A 23,397-nucleotide genomic window follows, 5' to 3' on the forward strand; every position below is an offset into this window, starting at 1 on the left:
ATCGCCAGGGAACTCCTTGTTCCCCCCTGATGGTTGATGTACGCAACAGTTGTCATGTTGTCTGATTGAAACCGTATGAACTTGGCCCTCGCTAGCTGAGGCCAAGCCTTGAGAGCATTGAATATCGCTCTCAGTTCCAGAATATTTATCGGTAGAAGAGATTCTTCCCGAGACCAAAGACCCTGAGCTTTCAGGGATCCCCAGACCGCGCCCCAGCCCATCAGACTGGCGTCGGTCGTGACAATGACCCACTCTGGTCTGCGGAATGTCATCCCTCGTGACAGGTTGTCCAGGGACAGCCACCAACGGAGTGAGTCTCTGGTCCTGTGATTTACTTGTATCTTCGGAGACAAGTCTGTATAGTCCCCATTCCACTGACTGAGCATGCACAGTTGTAATAGTCTTAGATGAATGCGTGCAAAAGGAACTATGTCCATTGCCGCTACCATCAACCCGATCACTTCCATGCACTGAGCTATGGAAGGAAGAGGAACGGAATGAAGTATCCGACAAGAGTCTAGAAGTTTTGTTTTTCTGGCCTCTGTCAGAAAAATCCTCATTTCTAAGGAGTCTATTATTGTTCCCAAGAAGGGAACCCTTGTTGACGGAGATAGAGAACTCTTTTCCACGTTCACTTTCCATCCGTGAGATCTGAGAAAGGCCAGGACAATGTCCGTGTGAGCCTTTGCTTGAGGAAGGGACGACGCTTGAATCAGAATGTCGTCCAAGTAAGGTACTACAGCAATGCCCCTTGGTCTTAGCACAGCTAGAAGGGACCCTAGTACCTTTGTGAAAATCCTTGGAGCAGTGGCTAATCCGAAAGGAAGCGCCACGAACTGGTAATGTTTGTCCAGGAATGCGAACCTCAGGAACCGATGATGTTCCTTGTGGATAGGAATATGTAGATACGCATCCTTTAAATCCACCGTGGTCATGAATTGACCTTCCTGGATGGAAGGAAGAATAGTTCGAATGGTTTCCATCTTGAACGATGGAACCTTGAGAAACTTGTTTAAGATCTTGAGATCTAAGATTGGTCTGAACGTTCCCTCTTTTTTGGGAACTATAAACAGATTGGAGTAGAACCCCATCCCTTGTTCTCTTAATGGAACAGGATGAATCACTCCCATTTTTAACAGGTCTTCTACACAATGTAAGAATGCCTGTCTTTTTATGTGGTCTGAAGACAACTGAGACCTGTGGAACCTCCCCCTTGGGGGAAGTCCCTTGAATTCCAGAAGATAACCTTGGGAGACTATTTCTAGCATCCAAGGATCCAGAACATCTCTTGCCCAAGCCTGAGCGAAGAGAGAGAGTCTGCCCCCCACCAGATCCGGTCCCGGATCGGGGGCCAACATTTCATGCTGTCTTGGTAGCCGTGGCAGGTTTCTTGGCCTGCTTTCCCTTGTTCCAGCCTTGCATTGGTCTCCAAGCTGGCTTGGCTTGAGAAGTATTACCCTCTTGCTTAGAGGACGTAGCACTTTGGGCTGGTCCGTTTCTACGAAAGGGACGAAAATTAGGTTTATTTTTTGCCTTGAAAGGCCGATCCTGAGGAAGGGCGTGGCCCTTACCCCCAGTGATATCAGAGATAATCTCTTTCAAGTCAGGGCCAAACAGCGTTTTCCCCTTGAAAGGAATGTTAAGTAGCTTGTTCTTGGAAGACGCATCAGCCGACCAAGATTTCAACCAAAGCGCTCTGCGCGCCACAATAGCAAACCCAGAATTCTTAGCCGCTAACCTAGCCAATTGCAAAGTGGCGTCTAGGGTGAAAGAATTAGCCAATTTGAGAGCATTGATTCTGTCCATAATCTCCTCATAAGGAGGAGAATCACTATCGACCGCCTTTATCAGCTCATCGAACCAGAAACATGCGGCTGTAGCGACAGGGACAATGCATGAAATTGGTTGTAGAAGGTAACCCTGCTGAACAAACATCTTTTTAAGCAAACCTTCTAATTTTTTATCCATAGGATCTTTGAAAGCACAACTATCCTCTATGGGTATAGTGGTGCGTTTGTTTAAAGTGCAAACCGCTCCCTCGACCTTGGGGACTGTCTGCCATAAGTCCTTTCTGGGGTCGACCATAGGAAACAATTTTTTAAATATGGGGGGAGGGACGAAAGGAATACCGGGCCTTTCCCATTCTTTATTAACAATGTCCGCCACCCGCTTGGGTATAGGAAAAGCTTCTGGGAGCCCCGGCACCTCTAGGAACTTGTCCATTTTACATAGTTTCTCTGGGATGACCAACTTGTCACAATCATCCAGAGTGGATAATACCTCCTTAAGCAGAATGCGGAGATGTTCCAACTTAAATTTAAATGCAATCACATCAGGTTCAGCTTGTTGAGAAATGTTCCCTGAATCAGTAATTTCTCCCTCAGACAAAACCTCCCTGGCCCCATCAGACTGGGTTAGGGGCCCTTCAGAAATATTATTATCAGCGTCGTCATGCTCTTCAGTATCTAAAACAGAGCAGTCGCGCTTACGCTGATAAGTGTTCATTTTGGCTAAAATGTTTTTGACAGAATTATCCATTACAGCCGTTAATTGTTGCATAGTAAGGAGTATTGGCGCGCTAGATGTACTAGGGGCCTCCTGAGTGGGCAAGACTCGTGTAGACGAAGGAGGGAATGATGCAGTACCATGCTTACTCCCCTCACTTGAGGAATCATCTTGGGCATCATTGTCATTGTCACATAAATCACATTTATTTAAATGAATAGGAATTCTGGCTTCCCCACATTCAGAACACAGTCTATCTGGTAGTTCAGACATGTTAAACAGGCATAAACTTGATAACAAAGTACAAAAAACGTTTTAAAATAAAACCGTTACTGTCACTTTAAATTTTAAACTGAACACACTTTATTACTGCAAATGCGAAAAAACATGAAGGAATTGTTCAAAATTCACCAAATTTTCACCACAGTGTCTTAAAGCCTTAAAAGTATTGCACACCAAATTTGGAAGCTTTAACCCTTAAAATAACGGAACCGGAGCCGTTTTGAACTTTAACCCCTTTACAGTCCCTGGTATCTGCTTTGCTGAGACCCAACCAAGCCCCAAGGGGAATACGATACCAAATGACGCCTTCAGAAAGTCTTTTCTAAGTATCAGAGCTCCTCTCACATGCGACTGCATGCCATGCCTCTCAAAAACAAGTGCGCAACACCGGCGCGAAAATGAGGCTCTGCCTATGCTTTGGGAAAGCCCCTAAAGAATAAGGTGTCTAAAACAGTGCCTGCCGATATTATTATATCAAAATACCCAGATAAAATGATTCCTCAAGGCTAAATATGTGTTAATAATCAATCGATTTAGCCCAAAAAAAGTCTACAGTCTTAATAAGCCCTTTTTTGAAGCCCTTATTTACGATCGTAATAAACATGGCTTACCGGATCCCATAGGGAAAATGACAGCTTCCAGCATTACATCGTCTTGTTAGAATGTGTCATACCTCAAGCAGCAAGAGACTGCTCACTGTTCCCCCAACTGAAGTTAATTGCTCTCAACAGTCCTGTGTGGAACAGCCATGGATTTTAGTGACGGTTGCTAAAATCATTTTCCTCATACAAACAGAAATCTTCATCTCTTTTCTGTTTCTGAGTAAATAGTACATACCAGCACTATTTCAAAATAACAAACTCTTGATTGAATAATAAAAACTACAGTTAAACACTAAAAAACTCTAAGCCATCTCCGTGGAGATGTTGCCTGTACAACGGCAAAGAGAATGACTGGGGTAGGCGGAGCCTAGGAGGGATCATGTGACCAGCTTTGCTGGGCTCTTTGCCATTTCCTGTTGGGGAAGAGAATATCCCACAAGTAAGGATGACGCTGTGGACCGGACACACCTATGTTGGAGAAATATATCACTTATTCTGACATCTGAATCATTGGGCTGGCACGGCTAATCTTATCTAGCTAGCTAGCGATCATCTATCTAGTGAAACAAGAAATAGTGTGAAAATTATGTAAACATAAGTTTTATATATAAAAGACAAAGCAAAGGATATCCTGTTTCAGAATTTACTGGCTTGTCATTTAATAAGGAATTTATAAAATACGGCTCTCATATTGAACATCTCCTAGAAACACTTTCGCCTAGATTACAAGTTTTGCGTTAGCCTTAAAAAGCAGCGTTGAGAGGTCCAAACGCTGCTTTTTATCTAACGCTGGTATTATGAGTCTGGCAGGTACAGGCTCACCGCTCACTTTTCTTTCGCGACTCGAGGCTACCACAAATCCCCTTACGTCAATTGCGTATCCTATATTTTTAATGGGATTTGCCTAACGCTGGTATTACGAGTCTTGGAGAAAGTGAGCAGTACAGCCTCTACCTCCAACCGCATTTAAAAGTCAGTAGTTAAGAGTTTTATGGGCTAACGCCAGAACATAAAGCTTTTAACTACAGTGCTACAAAGTACACTAACACCCATAAACTACCTATGAACCCCTAAACTGAGCCCCCCCCCCACATTGCAAACACTATAATAAAATTATTTAACCCCTAATCTGCCGACCGGACACCGCCGCAACCTACATTATAGCTATGAACCCCTAATCTGCTGCCCCTAACATCGCCGATACCTATATTAAATTTATTAACCCCTATTCTGCCATTACCTACCTACACTTATTAACCCCTAATCTGCCGACCGGACATCCCCGCTACTATAATAAATGTATAAACCCCTAAACCGCCGCAATCCTGCCTCGCAAACACTATAATTAATTTTATTAACCCCTAATCTGCCCTCCCTAACATCGCTGCAACCTACCTACAATTATTAACCCCTAATCTCCCGTACCCAACGTCGCCGCTACTATAATAAAGTTATTAACCCCTAAACCTAAGTCTAACCCTAACCCCCCTAAGTTAAATATAATTTAAATTGAACAAAATAAATTTACTATAATTAAATAAATTATTCCTATTTAAAACTAAATACTTACCTATAAAATAAACCCTAAAATAGCTACAATATAATTAATAATTACATTGTAGCTATTTTATGATTTATTTTTATTTTACAGGCAACTTTGTATTTATTTTAACTAGGTACAATAGCTATTAAATAGTTATTAACTATTTTAATAGCTACCTAGTTAAAATAATTACAAAATTACCTGTAAAATAAATCCTAACCTAAGTTACAAATACACCTAACACTACACTATCAATAAATTAATTAAATAAATTAAATACAATTATCTAAAATAAAATACAATTAAATAAACTAAACTAACAGACCTGTGGAGGACCAGCAAGATATATTATGCACATTTAGATGAAATATGGATCCCAGTCCTACTATGAGCATCATAGGTCTAAGCAGAAGGGTTTGTTTCCCCTGGAAGCAAGAGTATGGAGATGAGCACTTATATGAGTAACTTGCTTTGCGGTGTTATCTGAGGCAAAAACATAAGGGGCTGATTTTTACAGATTTTCTTTTGCTGACAGTTAACTCGTGCTAGAGAGTGTTGAGGTTGATTTCTATGCATGGTAGATAAATGATATAAAATGGGCAGTATGCCACACAGGCTTTGATAAATTCATTCTCTCACCGGAAAGCTATTCTTAAGTTAATAGTACTAAATATTAGGGCATTGAAGGATATTCCCTTCAGTTCAACCTTTAACTACAAATTATTGCAAATTTAATTTGGGGCAGGTAATTCCTTGTGGGGTGGCTATATACCAAAAAAATATCTATCTACAATTTTTATATCTCCCTATTCTATATTTATCTGTATAGCTAAAAGTCTTGTATTATGAGGTTTAAATCGACACTGTAACATACACCAGAAGGAGTTTAGAAACTGAGAACAGCGTTTTCAGAAAACATAGTATTCTAGATAAAAATTAAATTTCCAGGGAACTTTGGGAGTGTAAGTGAAATAAAAAACACTATATCACTTGTAAAGCACACGTTGGGGTTTTTTTTTTTTCTTTTTGTTTTTTTTTTTTTCTATATTTTTTTTCTTTTTTTGTATCAATTGTATTACACATATAATATAGAGGGTTGCTGCATGAAATTTATCATCTAGTAACAATTGGTTAGAGCACTACAAGTATTTGTTTCAGAATTCAGAGTTGTCTCCTTTATCTTTAAGCTATATAGATAGTAACTGTCAGAGCACAGACAAGTTACAGTCACGTCCTGTCCATGGACAAATACATTAATCCAAAAAGCTCACCCTCCAATATGCCTCCTAAAGCAAGGGACAAAAAAGGGGGCAGCAGGAATCTGGACTCCAGTATAGTCTCCCCACTGGAAAAAAGTATCCCCAATCCCTTTCCCATTAATATGCCAGAATTTGCAGCTGAAGTTGCTAAATTACTTATACCTCAATTCGATATGATCAAGCAGGAGATCAGAAGTGAGATATCAAACCTCACTTTAGAGGTTAGGCAGTTTTCCTCAAGACTTGAGGAAATAGAGAATCGGATCTCGGATCTAGAGGACAGACTTAATGTAACGGATCCTACAATGGACACTCATAACAAAATCATTTCGTCCTTGCAGGCCAAGGTGGAGGACCTTGAGGACCGATCGAGACGTAATAATCTTAAAGTGATCGGTCTGCCTGAGTCCCCTGAATTTCAAGACTTAATGAATTTTGCCACCATTATACTACCCCAGGCTTTACAGATTCCGGCTCCTGCTGCTCCCTTTTTGATCGAGAGAGTACATAGGATAGGTCAAAGGCGTGAGCACAGTGAGGCCGCACGACCCAGGCCAGTAATCTTTAAGTTCGTGAACTTCCAAGACAAGTTATTATATCTCAAACATTACAGGAAATGTGGCGCTCTCTCCGTAGGCCCCCATAAACTACTAATGTTCCAAGACTTCTCCTCTGAAACACTAACTAAGAGAAGAGATATGTCTTTTTTTTATGGGAGACTACAGAAAGAAAACTACAATATCAGACTGATTTATCCCGCAAAGCTAATAGTACAGAAAGATGGTAATACACACACACTCAATAATGTTATGGAGGCAGAGACCTTCTGTAGGGAAACAGGGATACCATGACCACGTACCGAATTGTATTAAGGATATGCTTTTTGATCTTAGAATTTAAACATTTAATTATTAAGAGATATGTTTTTGATGGCTATATGTTTTTCACAAGTGCAAATAAGAGACATGTCTTTTTTCTATGGGAGACTACGGAGGGAGAACTACGATATTAGATTGATTTACCCCGCAAAGATAATTGTACATAAAGATGGTAATACACACACACTTAATAATGTTATGGAGGCAGAGACTATCTGTAGGGAATCAGGGGTACCCTGATCACGTATCGAATTATATTAAAGATATGCTTTTTTTGATCTTAGAACTTAATCAGTTAACTAACATGAGATGTTTTTTGGCAGGCTATATGGTTTTCATAAGTGCAATCTATGTTAGCTATAGTAATGGTGGTTTTTTTTTTAAAAAAAAAAAAAAATTTCCCTTTTTTTTTTTTTTTTTTTTTCTCTCTCCTTCTCTCTCTTCTCCTCTCTTCTCCCTTTCCCTCTCTTCCTCCCTCCGCCCCCTTTTCTGTCTTGACTGTCACCTTCCGGACAGCGGTCCCCAGTTATGTTTTAGAACTTATGGAGCACCTTCTGAGGGTAGGGGCTAGTAAGTTGAATAATATTGATGGCATATAATCTTAAGTTTCTATCATGGAATGTAAATAATATTGATGGCATATAATCTTAAATTACTATCCTGGAATGTAGGGGGTATTAATTCACCAATTAAAAGAAAAACTATAATAAAACATTTGGGGAAATTTAACCCCGATATAGTTCTCTTACAGGAACTACATCTTAATAACACCGAAACCCCCAAACTTAAATCTAAGTGGGTAGGGGAAGTGGTAGCAGCTCCATTCACTTCAAGGAAGAGGGGGGTCGCAATATTGATAAACCGGAGATTGGATTATCATATAATTAATATGGAGGCTGATCCCGAAGGGAGATTTTTAATACTTGAAATAGGAATTAAGCATATTAGATATATAATTTGCAACATATATGGACCCAATCAAATTGACCATACATTCTGGTCAGCTCTGACCGTAAAGCTCCATAAATTTATTGGATTAAATCTAATTATTGCAGGAGATCTTAACTTGCTAGCTGACCCCCTTTTAGATAGTTCTAATAAAAGAGCTTTAATCAACAGAGGCAGGAAGGTACGCATCTTTCAGAAATTATGTTCGCATCTGGGCCTGGTCGATTTATGGCGGGTACAGAACCCGGACGATAGTACCTATACGTGTGTATCTCATGTCCAGCGTTCATTCTCCCGGCTTGACTATTTTCTGATATCAGAAACAATGCTTGGCCGAAATTGGATCTCTGGAATCGAAGATATAGTTATCTCTGATCATGCTGTTATTATACTAAAGCTTGACACTAGCCAGATGCGGTCGGGAACAAATTATATTTCCTTCCCCAGACATCTATGTAATAACATAAAATTTCAGCAACACGTACGATCGAAGTGGGCAGATTACCAAAATAATAATGGCAATTATATGGATAAAATTGAGACATTCTGGGAAGCTTCCAAGGCCGTCTTACGCGGAGAGATTAAATCTTATACACGCTTCTGGTCAAAACATTGTAGCTCAGTGACTAGACAATTAGCTAATCGCGTTAAGAACGCTTATAGAGCCTATGTCAGTAAACATACCAGAGAAACTTGGGAGGCCTACACTACAGCTAAGACTCTTCGAGACACACACATGAAACAGATTAGTGCCCAGGAAGAAATTAGATTGAAAGCTAGATACGGGGGTTACACGGGCAGATCGGCGAAATTCTTAGCGAGATTAGCGAATTTTTCGCCTAGACAGGCTATCACCGCTATCAAACATGGAGATAAGAGATATACGAACCACCCAGATATTGAAAGACTGTTCTCTGAATTCTTCCAGACTTTGTATGAACAAGATCCCCTTGATGTAGATAAGAAAGAGGCATTCTGGAGCAAGATCAAAGTACCACGTCTGGCTTTAGAGGCCAGAGACATTATTAACACTCCCATTACGGAGGAGGAAATATCATGGGCAATTAAGAAGGCGAAATCTAACAAGGCTGCCGGCCCGGATGCTCTTCCTATTGAGTACTACAGAATTTTACAACCACAGGTATTACCTATATTGACTAAGTTATTCAATTTTTATTTTTCAGAGAACACTCGATGTTCTTCTCTCTTTGCTTCTGCAAATATTTCGCTGATTCTAAAAAAGGGTAAGGACCCTGAGCAACCCAGCTCCTTTAGACCTATCTCGGTCCTGAACACTGATTATAAACTGTTAGCAGCTATCATAGCCTCACGACTGAAACCCTTTATGGGCGAGCTAATTCATGAGAATCAAACCGGCTTTATGCCTGGACGCAATCCCGTAAAGAATACGAGGAAACTTCTGATTTTGCTCGAATCTTTCTCTAACAAATACAAAATTGCAGAATCTGGCGACAATATAGACAGGGCCATTCTTACGGTTGATGCCGAGAAGGCCTTTGATAGGGTCAGTTGGGATCATCTATTCTTTGCGTTGGAACGTTTTGGGTTTTCAGGATTTTTTACCAACTACATACGCCTGATTTATAGTACCCCCTCCTCTGCGGTGATTATTAATAATACTTCTACACAACGATTTGGTCTATTCAGAGGGACTAGACAGGGTTGTCCGCTTTCACCTTTCCTGTTTAATCTTAGTATAGAACCCTTAGCTATCCGATTACGACAAGAACTAGAAGGGATTACATGGGCGGGGGAGAAACTGGTGCTTCTCCAATACGCAGACGATCTCCTTATATTTATATCTAATCTTAAAGTATCGTTGCCTATCCTACAGAGGATAACCCAAGAGTTTGGGGAAATATCCGGATTTAAGATCAATACCTCAAAATCGGAATTAATGTGGATACATAAACACTTAGTATCACGGGTGAAGCATCCCTTTCAAGAAGTTTCCCAGATTACTTATCTGGGTTTACGTTTATCTAGAAACGCGGAAGATTGGTATAGCCTAAATCATAGGTCTGTGCTGGACTCCTGCAAGAAAAAGCTCGAGGACTGGACTAGGTTACCAATTTCGCTGACCGCTCGTGTGACCCTGATTAAGTCAGTGATTTTTCCAAAACTCCTCTATATATTGCAAAATATTCCGTGGTTTTTACACAAAAGAGATATTACTATATATAATAAAGCTTGCTCCAAATTCCTTTGGAATGGCAAGAGACCACGGATCTCCGTTCTTAAGCTTATGAATTCTAAGTTAGCAGCTGGCTTGGCACTTCCTAACATTCAGACATATAACCTGGTTATTATAGCCAGATTTGCTTTAGATTGACTAACGGAGAAGGATCAGATTACATCTTTCACTTGGGAATCTAAGGCTGTAGCCCCCTTTAAGTTAAAGGCTCTATTGCATTGTCCCCTTACGTCCCTGCCTTCTAATATATTCTACCTAGGCACCTTTAAGAACGTCATTGTAGCCTGGCAAAGACTGTGTACAGAGGTGGGAATCCCGCCTCATGTCTCACAATATTTACCTATAGTGGGCAATCCAGAGTTTAGCCCTGGTATTTATAATCAGATATTTAGAGATTGGGAGTCAAAGGGCCTTCAGACCCTGGGTCAAATTCGAGATACAGAAGGGCAGCCAGTCACATTCCATGAAATTGCGACACGATTTGCTTTAGGGGCGCGAGAATTCTATGCCTATCTTCAAGTTAGGCATCTTCTCTGGGAGCTGAACAGGAAACATGGGAATGAATGGACTCTGGGTGAATTACAGCCCAGGATTATCATCTATGCGGCAGGAATATACGCTATCTCCCCCTTATATTTAGTGCTAAATCAGAAAGCTTCAAATCTGCAAATTAATGAAATGATTGCTAGGTGGTCTACTTTATTTCCAGAAATTGATGAGGAGACTATTGTTGGGAGTTTCAAAATAATCCAGCAGAGCTGGGTCCCGACAACGTGGAGGGAATCACAGATGAAAATTGGGCTGCAGAGATACCTTACACCTGCGGTCCTCTCTAAGTGGTATAAAAGTAAGGTGCCATGCCCCAGATGCTCATCTATAGGGTCGGACCTATTCCATTGTTTATGGAGCTGCCCCAAAATAGGTCAATACTGGGGAAAGATTGCATTCTGGATGATGGTGGTTTTAAAGCTGAATCATAACTTTTCCCCAGTAGAAATCTTCTTTCTGGTGAAGTACCAGGGCATTACTAAGAACTATAGTCTGATAAATACTATTATACTAACAGCACGTAGTCTCATTTTTAAGGCATGGAAAGCATCCTCGGCACCTACTATGGCCCAATTTAAAATGGCCCTCTGCAATCAACTTATAACAGAACAGTATAATATACCATTCCCGCAAGATAAATACCTAGAAGTATTTTTTAAAAAATGGGAACCCTTTGTAAAATCTCTGCCTCCTTTACAACAAAATAAAATAATCAAACCTTTCAGAAATTCAGAGTTTGTTCAGCTTAACATCCTAGGGGGCCGTTTTCCGGAAGAATGGGCAACGGATGCCGAGTGAGATGATTTGGGGGGGGGGGGGAGAGAGGGGAGGGAGGATCCTTATTTCTGTTATGAAGTAATGATATAATATAAAGGAGGAGAGAGAAAAAAAAAAAATTTAATTTTATTTTTTTTTTTTTTTTTTATTTTTTTTTTTTTTTCTTTTTCTTTTTCTTTTCTTGTTCTGTATGGTTGTGTTTTGTTTTATTTTGTTATTATGGTTTGTTCTGTTCTTTCTAATGGGGGAGGGATAAAAGGGGGAAACTCCAGAGACAAAGAAAGACTAGATATTGTATAAAGGTTTATCTGGTTACACTACGCATTTCTCTATGTTCACTTTTATAATTATTAGTGCACTATATAAATTTGAATGATGTATAGATACCTTCTCTTTTTTAAAAAAAAAAAAAAACTAATCCATATGTTTTTTTTATGCACTATGTATACTCACTGTGACACATGTTTTTATACTTGGTAACCGAAATTGTAATAATCTTCTCTGTCTCTGTCATAAATAAATATTTAAAAAAAATAAATAAATAAATAAACTAAACTATATTACAAAAACAAACAAACACTAAATTACAAAAAATAAAAAAATATTACAATAATTTTAATCTAATAACACCTAATCTAAGCCCCCTAATAAAATAAAAAAGCCCCCCTAAAAAATAAATTCCCTACCCTATACTAAATTACAAAAGTAATCAGCTCTATTACCAGCTCTTAAAAGGGCTTTTTGAGGGGCATTGCCCCAAAGTAATCAGCTCTTTTACCTGTAAAAAAAAGAAATACAAAACCCCCACCCAACATTACAACCCACCACCCACACACCCCTACCCTAAAACCCACCCGACCCCCCCTTAAAAAAACCTAACACTACCCCATTGAAGATCACCCTACCTTGAGCCGTGTTCACCCAGCCGGGCACCGATGGGCCAGAATAGGACATCCGGAGCGGCAGAAGTCTTCATCCGATCGGGGCAGAAGAGGTCCTCCATCCAGCAGAAGTCTTCATCCAATCGGGGCAGAAGAGGTCCTCCATCCAGCAGAAGTCTTCATCCGATCGGGGCAGAAGAGGTCCTCCATCCAGCAGAAGTCTTCATCCGATCGGGGCAGAAGATGTCCTCCATCCAGCAGAAGTCTTCATCCGATCGGGGCAGAAGAGGTCCTCCATCCAGCAGAAGTCTTCATCCAAGCGGCATCTTCTATCTTCATCATTCCGGCGATGAGCGGCTCCATCTTGAAGACCTCCGGCGCAGAGCCTCCTTCCAGCACGACGGACTAACGACGAATGAAGGTTCCTTTAAATGACGTCATCCAAGATGGCGTCTCTCGAATTCCGATTGGCTGATAGGATTCTATCAGCCAATCGGAATTAAGGTAGGAAAAATCCGATTGGCTGATCGGATTGAAGTTCAATCCGATTGGCTCATTGGATCAGCCAATAGAATGCGAGGTCCATTCTATTGGCTGATTACATTAGCCAATCGGATTTTTCCTACCTTAATTCCGATTGGCTGATAGAATCCTATCAGCCAATCGGAATTTGAGGGACACCATCTTGGATGACGTCATTTAAAGGAACCGTCATTCGTCTTTAGTCCGTCGTGCTGGAAGGAGGCTCCGCGCCGGAGGTCTTCAAAATGGAGCCGCTCATTGCCGGAAGGATGAAGATAGAAGATGCCGCTTGGATGAAGACTTCTGCTGGATGGAGGACCTCTTCTGCCCCGATCGGATGAAGACTTCTGCTGGATGGAGGACCTCTTCTGCCCCGATCGGATGAAGACTTCTGCTGGATGGAGGACCTCTTCTGCCCCGATCGGATGAAGACTTCTGCTTGATGGAGGACCTCTTCTGCCCTGATCGGATGAAGACTTCTGCCGCTCCGGATGTCCTATTCTGGCCCATCGGTGCCCGGCTGGGTGAACACGGCTCAAGGTAGGGTGATCTTCAATGGGGTAGTGTTAGGTTTCTTTAAGGGGGGATCGGGTGGGTTTTAGAGTAGGGGTGTGTGGGTGGTGGGTTGTTATGTTGGGGGGGTATTGTATTTCTTTTTTTTACAGGTAAAAGAGCTGATTACTTTGGGGCAATGCCCCGCAAAAAGCCCTTTTAAGGGCTGGTAATAGAGCTGATAACTTTTGTAATTTAGTATAGCGTAGGAAAACATAATTTATGCTTACCTGATAAATTCCTTTCTTCTGTTGTGTGATCAGTCCACGGGTCATCATTACTTCTGGGATATAACTCCTCCCCAACAGGAAATGCAAGAGGATTCACCCAGCAGAGCTGCATATAGCTCCTCCCCTCTACGTCACTCCCAGTCATTCGACCAAGAATCAACGAGAAAGGAGAAACCAAGGGTGAAGTGGTGACTGGAGTATAATTTAAAAGATATTTACCTGCCTTAAAACAGGGCGGGCCGTGGACTGATCACACAACAGAAGAAAGGAATTTATCAGGTAAGCATAAATTATGTTTTCTTCTGTTATGTGTGATCAGTCCACGGGTCATCATTACTTCTGGGATACCAATACCAAAGCAAAAGTACACGGATGACGGGAGGGATAGGCAGGCTCATTATACAGAAGGAACCACTGCCTGAAGAACCTTTCTCCCAAAAATAGCCTCCGAAGAAGCAAAAGTGTCAAATTTGTAAAATTTGGAAAAAGTATGAAGCGAAGACCAAGTTGCAGCCTTGCAAATCTGTTCAACAGAGGCCTCATTCTTAAAGGCCCAAGTGGAAGCCACAGCTCTAGTAGAATGAGCTGTAATTCTTTCAGGAGGCTGCTGTCCAGCAGTCTCATAGGCTAAACGAATTATGCTACGAAGCCAGAAGGAGAGAGAGGTAGCCGAAGCCTTATGACCTCTCCTCTGACCAGAGTACACGACAAACAGGGAAGACGTTTGTCGAAAATCCTTAGTTGCCTGCAAGTAGAACTTGAGGGCACGAACTACATCCAGATTGTGTAGAAGACGTTCCTTCTTTGAAGAAGGATTTGGACACAAGGATGGAACAACAATCTCTTGATTGATATTCCTGTTAGTGACTACCTTAGGTAAGAACCCAGGTTTAGTACGCAGAACTACCTTGTCTGAGTGAAAAATCAGATAAGGAGAATCACAATGTAAGGCTGATAACTCAGAGACTCTTCGAGCCGAGGAAATAGCCATTAAAAACAGAACTTTCCAAGATAACAATTTTATATCAATGGAATGAAGGGGTTCAAACGGAACACCCTGTAAAATGTTAAGAACTAAGTTTAAACTCCATGGCGGAGCAACAGTTTTAAACACAGGCTTGATCCTAGCTAAAGCCTGACAAAAGGCCTGGACGTCTGGATTTTCTGACAGACGCCTGTGTAACAAGATGGACAGAGCTGAGATCTGTCCCTTTAATGAGCTAGCCGATAAACCCTTTTCTAAACCTTCTTGTAGAAAAGACAATATCCTAGGAATCCTAACCTTACTCCAGGAGTAACCTTTGGATTCGCACCAGTATAGGTATTTACGCCATATCTTATGGTAAATCCTTCTGGTAACAGGCTTCCTAGCCTGTATCAGGGTATCAATAACCGACTCAGAAAAACCACGTTTTGATAAAATCAAGCGTTCAATTTCCAAGCAGTCAGCTTCAGAGAAGTTAGATTTTGATGTTTGAATGGACCCTGTATCAGAAGGTCCTGTCTTAGAGGTAGAGACCAAGGCGGACAGGATGACATGTCCACTAGATCTGCATACCAAGTCCTGCGTGGCCATGCAGGCGCTATTAGAATCACTGATGCTCTCTCCTGTTTGATTTTGGCAATCAATCGAGGAAGCAGCGGGAAGGGTGGAAACACATAAGCCATCCCGAAGTTCCAAGGTGCTGTCAAAGCATCTATCAGAACCGCTCCCGGATCCCTGGATCTGGACCCGTAGCGAGGAAGTTTGGCGTTCTGGCGAGACGCCATGAGATCTATCTCTGGTTTGCCCCAACGTCGAAGTATTTGGGCAAAGACCTCCGGATGAAGTTCCCACTCCCCCGGATGAAAAGTCTGGCGACTCAAGAAATCCGCCTCCCAGTTCTCCACTCCCGGGATGTGGATTGCTGACAGGTGGCAAGAGTGAGACTCTGCCCAGCGAATTATCTTTGATACTTCCATCATTGCTAGGGAGCTTCTTGTCCCTCCTTGATGGTTGATGTAAGCTACAGTCGTGATGTTGTCCGACTGAAACCTGATGAACCCCCGAGTTTTTAACTGGGGCCAAGCCAGAAGGGCATGGAGAACTGCTCTTAATTCCAGAATGTTTATTGGCAGGAGACTTTCCTCCTGATTCCATTGTCCCTGAGCCTTCAGAGAATTCCAGACAGCGCCCCAACCTAGTAGGCTGGCGTCTGTTGTTACAATTGTCCAGTCCGGCCTGCTGAATGGCATCCCCCTGGACAGATGTGGCCGAGAAAGCCACCATAGAAGAGAGTTTCTGGTCTCTTGATCCAGATTCAGAGTAGGGGACAAGTCTGAGTAATCCCCATTCCACTGACTCAGCATGCACAATTGCAGCGGTCTGAGATGTAGACGTGCAAAGGGAACTATGTCCATTGCTGCTACCATTAAGCCGATCACCTCCATGCATTGAGCTACTGACGGGAGTTGAATGGAATGAAGGACACGGCATGCATTTAGAAGCTTTGTTAATCTGTCTTCTGTCAGATAAATCTTCATTTCTACAGAATCTATAAGAGTCCCCAAGAATGGAACTCTTGTGAGAGGAAAGAGAGAACTCTTCTTTTCGTTCACTTTCCATCCATGCGACCTTAGAAATGCCAGAACTAACTCTGTATGAGACTTGGCAGTTTGAAAGCTTGAAGCTTGTATCAGAATGTCGTCTAGGTACGGAGCTACCGAAATTCCTCGCGGTCTTAGTACCGCCAGAAGGGCACCCAGAACCTTTGTGAAGATTCTTGGAGCCGTAGCCAATCCGAATGGAAGAGCTACAAACTGGTAATGCCTGTCTAAGAAGGCAAACCTTAGATACCGGTAATGATCTTTGTGAATCGGTATGTGAAGGTAAGCATCCTTTAAATCCACTGTGGTCATGTACTGACCCTTTTGGATCATGGGTAAGATTGTCCGAATAGTTTCCATTTTGAACGATGGAACTCTTAGGAATTTGTTTAGGATCTTTAAATCCAAGATTGGCCTGAAAGTTCCCTCTTTTTTGGGAACCACAAACAGGTTTGAGTAAAACCCTTGTCCTTGTTCCGACCGCGGAACCGGATGGATCACTCCCATTAATAACAGATCTTGTACACAGCGTAGAAACGCTTCTCCAATTTAAATTTAAAATTTGAAATATCTGAATCCAATCTGTTTGGATCAGAACCATCACCCACAGAATGAAGCTCTCCGTCCTCATGCTCTGCAAGCTGTGACGCAGTATCAGACATGGCCCTAGTATTATCAGCGCACTCTGTTCTCACCCCAGAGTGATCACGCTTGCCTCTTAGTTCTGGTAATTTTAGCCAAAACTTCAGTCATAACAGTAGCCATATCTTGTAATGTTATCTGTAATGGCCGCCCAGATGTACTAGGCGCCATAATATCACGCACCTCCCGGGCGGGAGATGCAGGTACTGACACGTGAGGCGAGTTAGTCGGCATAACTCTCCCCTCGCTGTTTGGTGAAATTTGTTCAATTTGTACAGATTGGCTTTTATTTAAAGTAGCATCAATACAGTTAGTACATAAATTTCTATTGGGCTCCACCTTGGCATTGGAACAAATGACACAGATATCTTCCTCTGAATCAGACATGTTTAACACACTAGCAATAAACTTGCAACTTGGTTACAATCTTATTTAACAAAAATGTACTGTGCCTCAAAGAAGCACTAAACGATTAAATGACAGTTGAAATAATGAACTGAAAGACAGTTATAGCATCAATCCTTAAAAACAACACAACTTTTAGCAAAGGTTTGTTCCCATTAGTAAAGTAACAATAATTAAATTTGAAACATAAAAATTACAGAGCAACGTTTTTAATCACAGTCAATATATAAGTCTCACAGCTCTGCTGAGAGAATCTACCTCCCTCCAAAGAAGTTTGAAGACCCCTGAGTTCTGTTAGAGATGAACCGGATCATGCAGGAAATACAAGAGTAACTGACTGGAAATTTTTGATGCGTAGCAAAGAGCGCCAAAAACGGCCCCTCCCCCTCACACACAGCAGTGAGAGAGAAACGAAACTGTCACAATTAAAACAAGCAACTGCCAAGTGGAAAAATAATGCCCAAATATTTATTCACTCAGTACCTCAGAAAATGCAAACGATTCTACATTCCAGCAAAAACGTTTAACATAATAAATACCTATTAAAAGGTTTAATGTACTTTTAACAGAGTAATTCCGGTGAAATACCATCCCCAGAATACTGAAGTGTAGAATATACATACATGTCATTATAACGGTATGGCAGGATTTTCTCATCAATTCCATTCAGAAAATAAAAACTGCTACATACCTCAATGCAGATTCATCTGCCCGCTGTCCCCTGATCTGAAGCTTTTACCTCCCTCAGATGGCCGAGAAACAGCAATATGATCTTAACTACTCCGGTTAAAATCATAGTAAAAACTCTGGTAGATTCTTCTTCAAACTCTGCCAGAGAGGCAATAACACGCTCCGGTGCTATTGTAAAATAACAAACTTTTGATTGAAGTTATAAAAACTAAGTATAATCACCATAGTCCTCTCACACATCCTATCTAGTCTTTGGGTGCAAGAGAATGACTGGGAGTGACGTAGAGGGGAGGAGCTATATGCAGCTCTGCTGGGTGAATCCTCTTGCATTTCCTGTTGGGGAGGAGTTATATCCCAGAAGTAATGATGACCCGTGGACTGATCACACATAACAGAAGAAATTTTATTTTTGGGGGGGGCTTTTTTATTTTATTAGGGGGCTTAGATTAGGTGTAATTAGATTAAAATTCTTGTAATATTTTTTTATTTTTTGCAATTTAGTATTTGTTTCTGTAATATAGTTTAGTTTATTTAATTGTATTTTATTTTAGAAAATTTTATTTAATTAATTTATTGATAGTGTAGTGTTAGGTGTATTTGTAACTTAGGTTAGGATTTATTTTACAGGTAATTTTGTAATTATTTTAATTAGGTAGCTATTAAACAGTTATTAGCTATTTAATAGCTATTGTACCTAGTTAAAATAAATACAAAGTTGCCTGTAAAAGAAAAATAAATCATAAAATAGCTACAATGTAACTATTAGTTATATTGTATCTATCTTATGGTTTATTTTATAGGTAAGTATTTAGTTTTAAATAGGAATAATGTATTTAATTATAGTAAATTTATTTTGTTTAATTTAAATTATATTTAACTTGGGGGGGGTTAGACTTAGGTTTAGGTGTTAATAACTTTATTATAGTAGTGGCGACATTGGGTGTGGGAGATTAGGGGTTAATAATTGTAGGTAGGTTGCGGCGATGTTAGGGAGGGCAGATTAGGGGTTAATAAAATTAACTATAGTGTTTGCAAGGCGGGAGTGCGGCGGTTTAGGGGTTAATACATTTATTATAGTGGCAGCGATGTCCGGTTGGCAGATTAGGGGTTAATAAGTGTAGGTAGGTGGCGACGACGTTGGGGGGGCAGATTAGGGGTTAATAAATTTAATATAGGTGTCGGCGATGTTGGGGGCAGAAGATTAGGGGTTCATAGGGATAATGTAGGTGGCGGCGGTGTCCGGAGAGGCAGATTAGGGGTTAATAGTATAATGCAGGTGTCAGCGATAGCAGGGGCGGCATATTAGGGGTTAATAAGTGTAAGATTAGGGGTGTTTAGACTCGGGGTTCATGTTAGGGTGTTAGGTGTAGACTTAGAAAGTATTTTCCCATAGGAAACAATGGGGCTGCGTTAGGAGCTGAACGCTGCTTTTTTGCAGGTGTTCGTTTTTTTTTTCACCCAGCTCAGCCCCATTCTATCTTATGGGGAAATCGTGCACAAGCACGTTTTTCCAGCTTGCCGCTACCGTAAGCAACGCTGGTATTGAGGGTTGAAGTGGAGCTAAATTTGCTCAAAGATCACTTTTCTGAGGCTAACACAGCCATTCAAAAAACTCGTAATACCAGCGTTGGCTTAAGGGAGCGCTGGAAAATAAAGGCTTGTTAGCACCGCAGGTCTTTACTGACAAAACTCGTAATCTAGGCGTATGTACATACACGTGTTCCATTGGTTTGTATTAAAGCAAATCAGCCGTTCAATGCAATATAATCATTTTAAATGAGATACAAAAAGTTACTTCCTGCTACAGAAATACACAACAAAAAGGCAGCCTGCAGTGCAGCAGAGTCTATAACATAAATAGCACCAAACAAACAGAAATTAACTCACAACTCTGGCACACCACCAGGTACTTTACGGAGACTGGGCACTAACAGTTTCCCAGATGAACTGAAACCACAATCTGTAGCTGGATTTGGCTTCATTAGAGAATTTCCCAACCAACCAAACCTCCAACTCAACAGGTAATATAAGAAAACTTTATTAAATTTATTAAAATCATATTGACTACTTTATTCTTTGCAATCATTTGAAAACACAAAATGCTTAGCCCCTTGAATTAATTAATTAATGAATGAATATACTCAAAACAAAATTTAATTGATTGATTCATGCAGTTAAAACCATTATTCAGAAGTTGGGTAAAAGTCTCTTTAGTGCTGGCACCCAGTTTACTGCAGCAGCTGTACACTACAAGTAAATCATTGTAAATGGTCTGCTCTGTACATTTGTAGAGTTAGAAAAAATAAAATGCATAAGACCATACCTTGCTCTCCTGGGTACATCTGGAGCGTGTGGAGAACAGAATCTAAAGCGCCGTGTTCTGAGAGCAAATCCAGGGCACCTGGACATTCTGTTATACAACCAAGAAGCTTTAGTCCACATTCCTGAATAGCGGGATTACCTATGAACTGCAGAAATAGCATGAAATGTATCAGATACATACAAATGAATATACTGGATCTAAAAGTTCCAAGAGAACAAAGTACATTTGAAAATAGAAGTGAATGTAAAAGTGTCTTAAAATTACATGCTCTATCTGAATCACGCAAGGTTAATTTTGACTTTCCTATCCCTTTAAGTGCATGAGAAGTGAAAATGTATTACAGATAACGCATTAAAGAAATTATCATAGAATCTAACTTTTATGCTTATAATTAAAGGATTACTTTCTGTTATAATTTTTAAGCTAAACAACTAACATATTAAAGTTAATAAACATTAATTAAAACCTACTGACCTATATTTTCTCCAAAACGAAGTTTCATAACGTTCTAAAAGTTATATCTTTTATTCGCCGATGATGTCACGTTATCCTGCCCACTATTTTCAGCACTGAGTGTTCAAAATACTTAAACCAATAACTTTGTGTTTAAAGCGCCATTTTGAAACCTAGGTATTGTAAACGGATTGGTACAGAGCAAAGGATACCCATGGAGTGGGTTTGGAAAACAATTAAATTTGCAGACAAGATTTCTGATATACGGTAGAGATATGTTAATGAAATGCTATTGATAAAAAGCGTATTTGGGGTAGTTAGTTAGTAACAGGCATAGAAAATATTTACTTACAGTGGCCCTTTAATACATATGTGCTTGTGCTCTAGATAAGAGTAGACTACTAGTTATTACTACTGATCCCCTTTTTATAATCAGTGTAAAGGAGGAAAATGATGGTGCGAGAAGTCAAATCTCATATTTCAACAACCTTTTAAAACTCATTAAAGTAGCTCAAAACCTAGATATCACACTATAGATTCTACAACTATTTTATTATCACACACCATAATATAGCAATATATAGCCACAACAATATTTGAGCAACAATATAATCAATTCCACAACATCACAACAGAGGAAAGTTATCATTTGGTAGCCAGAGAGGTCACATCACTTGGCATACAAGGGGTGAAATAGAGTTTATGCCCAACAATTTTATTGAGTGCGTGAAAATGTTGATACATTTTTTTTTTCTCTGCCATAGTAATGCTGTGACAATATAGTTGCACAAGCAATAGGCCTGAATATTATGACCTCGAACCCATGAATCTTGCTACCTCAACAGTCTAAGCTTTTGTCACATGACACAGTTGAAATGTATTCCTGATTTTAAAGTCTCATTTCTGAATCACCTATATAATCATATGTATATTTCACTACACTTACTTTGTTCAGTGCCTGTAACACTAATGTGTGAATTCCTTCAGATAGACACTGATTCTTAATCACTTTCAGCGGGAGATTAAGGCAAGAGCCTTCCACTGAATTATGTGCATTTTTCTGTACATCAATTGCTCCATCTAAAATAACATAAATAAAAAAAGAAGGGTATAAACAGCTGCATATATAACTCGTAACAAGCCCATTAATGAAGGCACAGCTAAGCACACAAGCACTGCACTGCATCTGATCAGGTAGATGGCTGTGGATTGCAACCTGTTGGCGCACAGTATCCACCAACTCACAGGCACAGGGTTGATGTTAGATTTATTATTATTATTATCGGTTATTTGTAGAGCGCCAACAGATTACGCAGCGCAAGAATGAAAGTGTACAGGGCATATGTACATATTCTCTTGTGCTCGATGAAATATAAAACGTATAACTGAGTCAGTGATAACAAAAGCATGTTTACAAGGAAATGTCTTATTGCTTGCACTATTCAATGTTGATTATAATGTCCCTTCGTTAATGTATTTATTATGTCAAAGCTATAGGTAAATTGTACTCACCATAGAACACAATTTGCAACAAAACACGTAGTGCTTCCAACTGGACAGCAGACACCTTCTTATGCTTTTTCATTGCATTTGTAACGCTTGTAACAGACACATACTTTACATCCAAATTAATAATGCTTTGAAAAAAAAAAATACTGAGATAAACAACAATAAATGATTATTATATTTATAATATTTAAAATTATTTTTCATCAAAGAGATATAAAAGTTCATGGGTGCATTTCAGTTTTAAATAGAAGCATTTCTGCATTATACGGTCATTAGAAAAAATACTTCAAATAAAAATGATGACTGTTTTCAGTGGCATACGCACATATGCTATGTGAGCCCATGCATCAGTTATTAAGCTCAGAGAGCTGGCGGTGGTATGTGTTGTGTCAAACTTAATTTGTGTCATATAAACCACTGCTGACTCTCTGAAAAGGTGTGGTGTTTGAATATTGGGGCATGAGCCCTCACAGGATTGTGCATTTGCTGCTGAAAAACAATAACTATTGCTAGATGCATTTGTGCCATTGGTAACATATTGCAATAATTCTTTTTTTTAAAACTGAAATGCACCCATACACATTCAATATTTACCTTTCTATTGCTCAAAAAGGGAGGGTAAACACCTTGAGCTTTTTATATAAAATATTTTGTTATGCATAATGAAACAAATTTGCAATATATTTTTGAAAAAACTAAGGAGATGTGAGAGTCTCCAATTTAAGAATACACATATAGCACTCAGAAGGTTACAAGTTACTAAATGTTTTCTTATAGATACAAAAAGATACAATATACAGTGCTAGATGGAAAATAACACTTAAATTTAACAACAAGAACTAATACTCTCCTTTTAGATAAGACCGCAGCCTTCTTACAATCTCTCCTCTGTGACTGTTTTATACAAGTGGAAAAATGGCAAATAGATGGCGCTGGTCTGTACAGTGATGTTTCTCTATATGGTGAAGAGAAAAAGGGCTTGAGGTGTGTGTAGGATCCAATTAATATAAGTGCAGTATACTCACTCCATAAGTAGTGGGAGTTCA

At 40.1% G+C, this 23,397-nt stretch overlaps 1 protein-coding gene across 3 annotated transcripts in view; it reads right to left on the minus strand.

Annotated features, from left to right (window-relative positions):
* Positions 1–23,397, minus strand: part of LRRK2 (leucine rich repeat kinase 2) — a 649,887-nt gene that overhangs the window by 371,089 nt on the left and 255,401 nt on the right. For all 3 annotated transcript variants that reach the window (XM_053716587.1, XM_053716586.1, XM_053716588.1), the window contains 3 exons: positions 22,355–22,479; positions 21,789–21,922; positions 20,390–20,534 (listed from right to left, as the gene is read on the minus strand). In XM_053716587.1, the coding sequence (XP_053572562.1) occupies positions 20,390–20,534; positions 21,789–21,922; positions 22,355–22,479 (404 nt within the window). The remainder of the gene's footprint in view (positions 1–20,389; positions 20,535–21,788; positions 21,923–22,354; positions 22,480–23,397) is intronic.

This window comes from Bombina bombina, chromosome 6 (assembly GCF_027579735.1).
Source record: "Bombina bombina isolate aBomBom1 chromosome 6, aBomBom1.pri, whole genome shotgun sequence".
In the NCBI taxonomy this organism is placed as follows: Eukaryota; Metazoa; Chordata; class Amphibia; order Anura; family Bombinatoridae; genus Bombina; species Bombina bombina.